The sequence below is a fragment of the Syngnathus floridae genome, chromosome 13, assembly GCF_059516105.1.
Source record: "Syngnathus floridae isolate MCC-2025c chromosome 13, RoL_Sflo_1.0, whole genome shotgun sequence".
Taxonomy (NCBI): domain Eukaryota; kingdom Metazoa; phylum Chordata; class Actinopteri; order Syngnathiformes; family Syngnathidae; genus Syngnathus; species Syngnathus floridae.
Window position 1 is genome coordinate 2,609,246 of NC_142425.1, and position 10,755 is coordinate 2,620,000.

At 45.1% G+C, this 10,755-nt stretch overlaps 1 protein-coding gene across 2 annotated transcripts in view; it reads right to left on the reverse strand.

Annotated features, from left to right (window-relative positions):
• Positions 1-817: 817 nt before the first annotated feature.
• LOC148388041 (uncharacterized) overlaps positions 818-10,755 on the reverse strand; it is a 13,890-nt gene continuing 3,952 nt past the window's right edge. Inside the window, exons 2-5 of one of the 2 annotated variants that reach the window (XM_088394896.1) lie at positions 8,215-8,311; positions 8,000-8,153; positions 1,384-1,525; positions 818-1,297 (exon numbers count right to left, since the gene is read on the reverse strand). In XM_088394896.1, the coding sequence (XP_088251022.1) occupies positions 1,384-1,525; positions 8,000-8,153; positions 8,215-8,311 (393 nt within the window). In that variant the 3' untranslated portion in view covers positions 818-1,297. Of the gene's footprint in view, positions 1,298-1,383; positions 1,526-7,943; positions 8,154-8,214; positions 8,312-10,755 lie in introns of those variants that run through there. The other variant, XR_015862257.1, reaches the window with a different exon arrangement.

Consider the following 10,755-nt stretch of genomic DNA (forward strand, 5'->3'; position numbering starts at 1 on the left):
AGTCCTAACAGCCTGAACAAAAGAAGCTGTTGGCGCGTCTGGTGGTGCGGGAGCTCAGGCTCCTGTACCTCTTCCCAGAGGGCAGAAGGTCAAACAAAGAGTGAGCCGGGTGACTCACATCTCTCGCAATCGAGGTTGCCTTGCGGGCGAGATGGGAGGTGTAAATGTCCTTCAGGGAGGGGAGCGAAGCACCAATAATCTTACCAGCCGTATTCACTATGCGCTGCAGGGCCTTCAAGTTCTGTTCAGTGCAGTTACCACCCCAGACAGCGATGCAACTGGTGAGGACGCTCTCAACGGTGCCACGGTAGGTGACGTTCCATGTCCCAAGAGCCAGCTTCTGCAGCCGGGGATCGGACCACCAAGGTCCCCGCCTTTTGCCGCTGCCCAGCTCACTTTGCACCCGACCCCTTTGGCCCCTCCTACAGGTGGTGAGCCCATGGGAAGGGGGACCCACGTTTTCTTTTCGGGCTGTGCCTGGCCGGGCCCCATGGACGAAGGCCCGGCCACCAGGCGCTCGCCTGGGCTTGGGTGAGCCGTGCTTTGTCTGGCCCCTCACCTAGGACCCTTTTGCCATAGGTGACCCTACCAGGGGCATGAAGCCCCAGAAAACAACATGGCTCCTAGGATCATAGGGGCACGCAAACCCCTCCACCACAATAAGGTGACGACTCACGGAGGGGTGAACAACAAATATTCTTGATATTATTCTTGACAAACGTGGCAGATTTAGTTTGACAAAGAACATAAATATGGAAGCGTAAAAGTGCCAATATGGAGTAAAACATTTTGCCGCCGTCCAATGAGAAGACAAAAGTTGTTTAAAATGTCTTTATTAGCCACGGTAGGGACATGGCTATTCTTATCTGCGATCATGAGAAATTGTGGCAGCCCCTGAGCAGCCCAGCGCGGGATGGGAGAGCAAACAGCGCACTTGGGGATGAAGCAGAGAGACGACACAGGTGCAAGCTTGCAAGTTTGTGTAGTGAGCGCTTTGAAATAAATACTCAGCGTGAATTCAACGGTTTCGGCTAATTAGTGGCGACCTCTGGTGGCAGTAACGTGTCCGCATCTTATCAAAAACGGCAGTGCGTGTGTGTGTGTGTACACGTGTGCGTGTGTGTGTGTGTGTGTGTGTGTGTGCGTGTGCGTGTGTGCGCGTGTGTGTGTGTGTGTATATGTGTGTATAGTTGTGAGTGTGCTCGCGCGTGTGCGTGTTCTTGTACAGCAGTGTATAATCTCTCCAGGGTCCACCCATTATCGAACCACAGTGCTCGGCTTCCTGCGTCAGGTTCCCCTACACACATACACACACGCACGGACGCATTAGAAACGGTCGGCGCGATGACATCATCATGGCGCGAGCAGGCAGGTGTCACTCACTCAGTTGACGAGGAGGCGGGAGCCAAACACCAAGGCGACAATGGTGGGCGCTGTGCACATCCTACCGGACCGGGACTCAGGTGGCGCCGGGTTCTGCTGCGGAGGGGGAGGGGCTTCCGCTGCCGCCTTTTGACACTTCACGCTGTGTGAGCACATGCGAGCATGCGCATCAACAAAGGAAAGCACGTGCAAACAGACACGCAAAACACACAAACCTGAGTGCAAAAGTACAAAAATGCGCCCATGATTATTGGGCACACACACAACAACACAAGTCAACTAGAGACAAACGCAAGAACAAACCTACTCAACCCGCCCCCAAAAATGAAAACTAGCATGATTTTGCAATGTTTTTGTCCTGTTGGTGTCGTTAAAGCCAAAGGCGGGATTTTGGTTTTGTGTTAAAATTTGAACCAAACCGAGAGTCAGCCCTTCACAGTGGGGCAAAGGTCATATTCCAGTGTCAACTCTGAAAATCAGATTTCACCGAGTTTATTACGATGGAAAAGTCACTGGATAGATGCGTACCAAGTCGAAGTGGAATAAAGATTTCCATAGCTTCCCGATGTCACGGTTCAACTCGCTTCCAAGTACTGGCTCCCCGAATCCAGATGTGGCCGTAAGGGCAAAGCCAGTTCATTAATCTTGTGTTTCCTGACTACAAATTCATCACAAGCCACATAATAAGTGTCGAACTGCAAAACTGTTCAATTCCTCAATAAACACGCAGAACAAAACGTCTCCTTAACATTTCAAAAATTAAAGAAAAAATACAACAGTAGAATGCGTGAACCCGTGACACAAATTAATAAGAAAACACTGTCAAGGCGATGGCTTTACCGCTATACTACAAGCCATGCACTCTAATGCAGGGGTCCCCAACCCCCGGTCCGCGGACTGGGCCGCCAAGCCGCACAGAAGAAAAACCCCCCAAATTTTTTTTTATCGACGATCAATTAATTCAGGTCAAGACGCTCGTCCCGGTCATGTGACATGTTTCCCCAGTCGAGCCCACAAAGCTAGCAAAAATGAGTAAAAGTTTCTTTTGAAAAATATTAAAAAATTTGCGATTCTTTCCCAATTACATCCATCGGTTCAGGTCAAGACGCTCGTCTCGGTCACGTGACATGTCACCTCAGTCGAGCCCGCGAAGCAAGCAAATATGAGCAAGAAACAGAGATGTTTGGAAAGCTTCTTTGGAAAGGGAAAGAAGAAGAGGCTATGACTTCTACGAAAAGGAAAGCTGCATTTAAAAGAAAATTTCTGGAGTCCTACTTAAAATATGGATTTATCGCCACAGGTGAACCTGACGCGCCAAGCCCACTCTGCATAATATGTGGCAACAGGCTAGCTAATGAGGCAATGAAGCCTTTAAAACTGCTTCGGGACATGGAGACCAAGCATCCTGCATTAAAAGACAAACATTAACCACTTTGGGTATCATTGTCTCCGATTACGCCTAGATGGGACCGGCTCGTTTCTGAGAAACAAGCTTAGTGCTCCCACTAATTCAACGTAATGGTTAGTTTTATTTTTATGTCATTTCTACTTGTTTTTATGCCAGTCGTATCATTTAATTTCATCGTATTTATGTATTTATTATAAATGTATTATTTATTTATATAAATGTATTGTTTATTTATATAAAGGCCGGCCCGCGAAAATATTTCTGACACGTAACTGGTCCGTGGCGCAAAAAAGGTTGGGGACCACTGCTCAAACGCTTACAAAATGTATTACCGTATTTGCCGGTGTATAGGTCGACTCAGTGTATAAGTCGACCCCCTAAAATTCGACGGAAATTTACGATTTTATGATATATCCTTTGTATAACTCGAGCTCAATTGTTGCATTATATTAAACTTCAAAATTCAATCAGAAATATGTGAAATTTATTGACGAAATGTCTTCAAATTCGCGAGTTTGTAGCAAGCGATCTATACGCCATTTTAAATATTATTTACTTTATGACCCTGTGATATTACGCGCCGAGAGACTAACAACAATGAACACTCTTAGAAACTGGTTTATTTTTAGTTAAGAAACAACAAGTTATAATTATAAAGTGATTGCCGGTACATAGAGTTAAAAATTCGTCTTCATCGTCGCTATTTCCGAAAAGCTCGTTCCATTCGTTTTCGTTTAGTTTGTCGTCATAAAGGGCATCTTCTTGGTCTTCTCTATCCTCAGTTTCCTCCTCCTCTTCCCAGATAAGGTCGTCTTCTGTCCCATCGAGAGCGTTGGAAATGCAGCATTTCTTGAAGGAGCGTTCCACAGTAGACAGCGACACATCATTCCACGACTGTTTAATCCATCCTGTTATTGTTTCTAATGATGGTGCTTTCATGACTCCCCCTTTAGTAAACTTCTTCTCGCCTTCTACCATCCAATTACTCCAATTTCCTCTCAATCTGTCTTTGAACGGCTTGTTCAAAAAAACATCAAGTGGCTGCACAACACTTGTTAGTCCACCAGGAATAACGGCGACATCAGTGTTGTTGCATTTAAGTTTTCTTTTGACGGAGTCCACTGTATGGGCTTTGAAAGAATCCCATACGAGAAGACTTTTCGTTTTTAACATTCCTCCAGGTCGACAGTTCCATACTTTTTCTATCCAGATCTTGATTCCCTCCTAATCCATCCATCCTTTTGGATGATTGTGAATTACTACACCAGAAGGAAACTGTCCTTTCGGTCGAGTTTTTCCCTTAAAAACGACCATCGGCTTCAGCTTGAAAGAAGCAGGAAAGAACCACAGTGAATCTAGACTTTTCGTGGCCTGTTGTTCTCACGAGAACAGTTTTTTCACCTTTAGCAGATACAGTTTTCGATGTAGGCATATCAAACCATACCGGTGTTTCGTCCATATTTCCAATTTGCAATAAGTCATATTGTTCTTTTTTTCTCATCTTGATTACAAAGGATTAAAAGAGAGTTATCTTTTCCTCCAAATCTTCAGGCAGTTTCTGAGAAAGTTTAGTTCTTTGTCGTAGCAAAAGGTCATTTCTCTTTAAAAATCGTGAACACCAACTTATAGTTCCTTTGAAATCGGCAATCTTGTTTTGTTTAGCAGAAGCCAAAGCTCGCAGACAAATCATATTTCTTGTGACGATGAACCCACACTTTCGTTACTCCTCGACCCAGCATACAAGTTCTTGTTCAAGTGCAGCTTTTTCCTCTATTAGCACATTTGTTTCTTGGCATCGCTGCTAGCTGTGTTGCATTGCATTTCCAGTCTCGTACCAGTTTCTCATTTACGCCAAACTTTCTTGAGGCTTGCAGTTTGAACTTCGCAGAGTATTTCGTTCGTTTAGACATGGTGATCGAATGCTTACGTTTCGGTAGTTATTGACGTTGTGTGATGCGCGGACGTTGTCGGAGTTTAGGCGATGACGCGCACATTCGCTCAATACCCAGTACTTCCCCCTAGCAGTCATCGTCGCTGCCTGGCTTTCGATGTTAGTTTCTTCGGCAAAGTTTACAACTTGCAGTTTGAACTTCGCAGAGTATTTCATTCGTTTAGACATGGCGATTGAATGTTTACGTACCGGTTGTTATTGTCGTTGCTTGACGCGCGATGACTCGCACGTTCGCTCAATACCGAGTGCTTCCCCCTAGCAGTCATCATCGCTGCCTGGCTTTCGATGTCCGTTATTGAGGTGAGAATATTTGAAATTGTTGCTGAGGATGCGTGTTAATGCGATGAACGCTTTATAATGATTCAGTGTCTCGCTGTTTGATGAGCCTGACGGACGCACACCCACGCACAATGAGATGCATGAGAAACAGCCTTGGTTACCATCACATTTGAAGCGATGAATACGAAGTTAAATTTTATGACTCGGTGTATAAGTCGAGGTCGATTTTTTTCGGTCGATTTTGGATCGAAAAAGGTCGACTAATACACCGGCAAATACGGTATTTAAATTTAAAACCAATTTCCCCAGTGAGGGTACGAGTTGATTTGGTGCCTACTGTCAAGGATGGTTTAATGTTCTGTTAAATTTGACATAAGAGCACTCATTGCACAATATCGAAATTAAAAAGGCCTTATAGGCAGGTGAACACGCACGCATGCACACACGCACACACACGATTACTTTAATATTCAATAGTCTATATTGTGCAAAGAGTGTTCTCATGTCAAACTTAACAGTACATTAAACTATCCTTGGCTGGGGGGCTGTGCAAGTGTACTTTTTCAGCAGTGAACTATTCTGTATCCTATCCGCTCCCTCTTTGTGCATCACATGACAGACAATCATTTGTGAAATTCTGTCCTCTCCACACACACTAATACGCAAAGCCGATAAATATAACTTTGGTAACATTGTTGCTTTAGTGCTTTGACCCATTCTTTATGTATCTGCAAAGTAGATCATGTCATATATGCATAATGCCCAACTGTGAGGATGCCGTGAAGGCGAGTAACGCGACCGTGTCAAGTTGCTTCGGACGACCCGTGTACACCCTAGGCACCAGATCAACTCGTACCCTCGCTGGGTAAATTGGTTTTAATTATAAATAAGACCTGCTACATTTAGTGCAACTAGCTAACTTGGACGACAAGATGTTTATCGTGCACTTTGACAATGTGTAGTGATGGACGAGTGCAGGGGGTCACATCTGCTCAAATATTGAGCTTCACATTCTTACACACAGTAGCGGCGCGGCCAGTATGCGCACTGCGCTGTACGCGCATGACGTCCTTATTGATTCTGTTGGGAAAAATATACTTTTTATCATTGGATTCTATGTATCTACTTATGTGTGCAAGATTCTCCGCAGTATGTGACAGTTTGGCCTCGTCATAATGACTTGGGGGCATATGGCCAGCTAAGGAGCTCATGACTGGAGTCGTGAGTCGAGCTATACAATAAACCCCATAGTTAGCTATACATGAACAGATCATGAGGTTGTTATGGGATGGCTGAAGCAGACAAACGTCTCATTTAAGTAGAAGTCATGAGTACGCCACAGAGGTATGCATCCCAGGGGCACTAAGACTACGTGTTTGTTAAGCTAAAGTCATGAGACGACCATACTGCTCTGTCCATAAGGTCCATAAGAGTATCCCTGTTGTTCTGTGGTAATGAGATGGAATTGTGGAATGTCCTTCCTGTCTAAGAAACTATGCATTCATGTACACTTGCCCCATTGTTTTTCCCTCAATAAAAGGCACGACCAAACTAGAGGAAGAGCGCGAATCTCAGCCACATTTGCTGTGTGTCTGGTTTGCGCCCCTCTGCAGAGGTCGCTGGCCGTCGAAGACATCTTCTGCCTCTGTGAGATTCTTTTCAGATAAATGTTTCAAACTCAACAGATTCTGTGACGTTTGTTGTAGACTAGTAGCGCTGCATGGCTTGCAGAAGCATGTCGTGGACTTGTAGCCGCAAAGATGTTGCAACATTTTAAAATCGGGCAAAGAAAGAGGCGTTCTTATGACAATGAGTAAAGACAACAGTAGTCAGGTAACCAAGGCAACGTCACCACTCTCTTTTTATGGTTAGGCTACCCACTGGACCTTATTCTGTGGTTAATTTCGTATGGAACATGAGTGAAAATCTTGCACAATGCAGAGTGAAAACATGCCCAGACCTTTGATACATTACGCAAATGCGTTGTAAACTAGGGTTTATTGTTAACGTTTTACTGTTTGTTGTTTTAAAAGGTAGGAGTTGAGAACCACCAGCTGACTACCGTTTCGTTTTCGTTTAGCCTGTGCAACTTAAGTCTGTGCAATTGAATCAACAGGGGAGAGAGTGTGAGAGAGGAAAAAGTGTTTTGTTGTCAACGTTTTGCTGTTGTTTCGAAAGTTGTAGTAGTTGAGATCCATCAGCTGACTAGCCATTCGTTTAGCCAATGAAATATCGTTGCAAACGAAACAATGGAGGAGGGAGTGGGAGAGAGAGGAAGGGGTGCGTGTGTGTGTGTGTGTAAGCGTGTAGGTGTGTGTGCGTGTACGTGTGTGTGCGTGTGTGTGTGTGTGTGTGTGTGTGTGTGTGTGTGTGTGAGACTGATTGACAGATAATCAGATAAACAGACTGGACGCAATCTGTCTGTCTCCCGATGTTTTGTTGAATAAAGTTGTATTTGTTATCGTATTTGTACACTTGTGTAGATGCTGATACTGAGGAGGAGGGGGAGCATTTTATGCATATTATGCTCACTCTCATTCTAGAGATTTTGATTTGTTTTTCCGGTACTACCCACAACAAAACCCAAAGAATGATTCTGTGCATGTGTGTGCGCACAAATGCGTTTTGCTAGCCCATGCATTTAAGTGTGGGTGTGAACATGCATGTGTGGGCAAGGCCAGGGTGGCCTGGTTACATAACTGACTCCTGGCCTGAAAAAATCTCCCAGTCCAGCCCTGTTTGAATCAGTCAAATTTGGTGTCTCTGGTCTTTTTCAGGACGACTTGAGTTAGGGGGGACCCTTCACATATTTTTGCCTAGGGCCCCATGGAGGTCTGAATCGGCTCTGCTTACACAAGCAAAAGACCAACTTTGAACAGGTAGCAGAGCTAGCACGCTAAAACGGTGGCACTATTAGCTTACTGATTGGCAGATCGTTTCCATGGCAACTCGTTCAGGTGTGACGTGTGGAAACTCACAGCTGTTTGCGCAGAAACACCTGCTTGACCTCGCAAGCACGCGTCTGAATGTGTGCAGCGGCGGCGTGGTTGTCGGCGGCCGCTTTCAGGCTGGAGCAAACTGCCACGAGATGGTCGCTCTGAGTCAAGTTGTGCTGCATCGCCTCCACGTGTTCTGGATGCAAACAACACCATTACCGCAGCCGCCCCTCATTCGCTCCCGTCGGCCAGTTTACCTTCTTGACGCTGCAGCTGATTGGTCAAGTTGACTTGAGCCCGCTGCAGAAGCTCCGCCCCCTCCTGCACCACACTCATGTTGGCCATAAGGACTGCCTACACACATACACGCACGCGCGCGCACCGTCAAATTAAACGCCATGGACGTGCTAACATTAGAATGTTAGCATCTAAACTCATTAGACCAAATCGCAGCGCAGCACTCGCTGCTAATGACTTTTAATTAGTGATGGGTCCATGAATCGTTTCGACACGTTGCCAAACTGTATTGACACTGTGTCGATATTGTGTCGCTGACTGCTGATACCCGCTGGACCTTAAAAATACTACAGGCAACCCAGTGGACAGACACGACTGACACTGATTTGATGACCTAGTATATACATTAATTAATTTAGGTAATTATATTTTATATTGTATTGTTTCATATATTCATTTAAATTGAAAATATATTTTATTTCAGTTACAGTCAATCAATAATGTGAGCATGTATTGTAACATGTAAATCTAAGTGAACGTGTTGTTAAAGAGGATGCTTGTGCACTGAGATTTGTTTTTTACTCATGTTTATTTAAAACAATAAGTTTTTCCAATGTTTTGAAATTGAGCCTGTTGCGCTTTTTGGACACAATTTCTCCCGCCGTTGAAAACACACACTCACACGGCACAGATAAGGATGGAGTGCAGTGTAGTGGGTCTTTTGATTGTCCCAATATCTGACTTGGGGCTGCTCCATAATTCTTGATAACTTCGAGGATGAACCGCAAAAGGTCAGATATTGTTTTAGCAGATCCTGTCACGTGCTGGCACCACCTGCGACATGACCACGCCCCTCCTGTCAGCGGAATCGCCGCCACCTGTCGCGGCCTCATGGACAGCGCTATATCAGCGCTGCCAGCGCAAACCCGCGTGTCATCCTGTCCCGTGATGCCGCTTCGCTCATCCTTTCCTGTAAGCCTGACTCGCTTAACCATTTTGGTATTCTCGCAGAAGTGCCTGTCCGCCTCAGCCAGATCGCCGCTCCAGCGCCCACTATTCCCATCTTTCCCCACAATAAAGTCTCTGTCGCTACGCACTTGGCTGTACTGTCTGCTCCCTTACAGTTACACCCTAATGACAATGCGCTTCCTTTAATAGAGCTGAAGCACGATTCCTTGACAGACTACATTGCTGCTCGTTCGGTCACGTGGCTTTTTTAAAGCGATACGCTCACCGACACGGGGCTTCGCGCTATGAGCTCGACACATGCGCCGACTCATCGGTGTTGCCGGACCCATCACGACTTTTAATGTCAGTTTTGACAGTTCCAGAGAACAACAGGCAAGCGGGAAGCATGTCCAACCCTTAGTGCAGACCAAGGGGGTATTCCACAAAGCGGGTTATGTGAAAACTCTGAGTGAAGTACCCCGGAAATGAGGGAAACTTTAAGTCAACCGTTCTAGAAAGAGAGGTAACTTAAACGCTGGGTCGGTTGCTGCGGTAACTTACTCTGTGAACATAACCTACTTGCTGGCAGGTTTACCATATTGGCCCGAATATAAGACGACCCTGATTATAAGACGACCCTCTCTTTTCCAAGACTAAAATTTGAAAAAATACTTTGTGACTCAAGTTTGAAAAAAGACTTTCGAACATCAAATTTAATTTTTATACAGAAAATAATTACAGTACATCTGAAACAAATGATTATGACAATATATTCGAGAGAAAAAGCATGCTATTTTGCCTCATTCAAATCATGCAAAAACTGTCTATTACATCCTAATATCTGAACATTTAAATATGTAAACTAAAGTGCAATCACGTTTGTAAATGGATGGCTTCTGGTCACCAATCTACTGTGATAAAACAACAAAATTGCAATAACTGCATTAACCATCAAAGCGACGCCTAACTGTAACTGTAGTAGGAAACAAATCTGAATTAGGAAAACCATTGCGATAAAATAATGCAAACTGCTACCGCTATTGTTGGGGAACTTGAGGACTGTATAGGGCAGGTGGGCAATTCCGGTCCTCGAGGGCCGGTGTCTTGCATGTTTTATAGGTCTCCCTGCTGCAACACATCTGATTCAAATGATCAGGATTGTTATCCAGCTTCTGCAGACCTTGCTAATTATCTGACCATTTGAATCAGGTGTGTTGCAACAGGGTGACATAGAAAACATGCAGGACACCAGCCCTCGAGGACCGGAATTGCCCACCTCTGGTAGGGGGTACGCTCGGATGGTTATGCTCTTTTCGCCCCCGGGTGTCGGTCAGAACACAGGAGGGAAGACGTGGTTCAGTTTTGATTGCTTTACTGAATTATTGGCAAAAAAGTAACAGGCACTGTGGCTCATAGGGGCATACAGGCAAACTGGTATTGTGTGAAGTGTGTGAAGGGTGTGTGTGGTTTGTGGGGTGTGTGTGTGTGTGTGGTTCTGCAACGGACAGAATTACAGCATGTAAATCAACGCTCAACGTCTGACGTCACACAACACTCGTAGACGGCACACATTACATAACTAACTGCGTGTAATGATTCCACTGTACTAAATA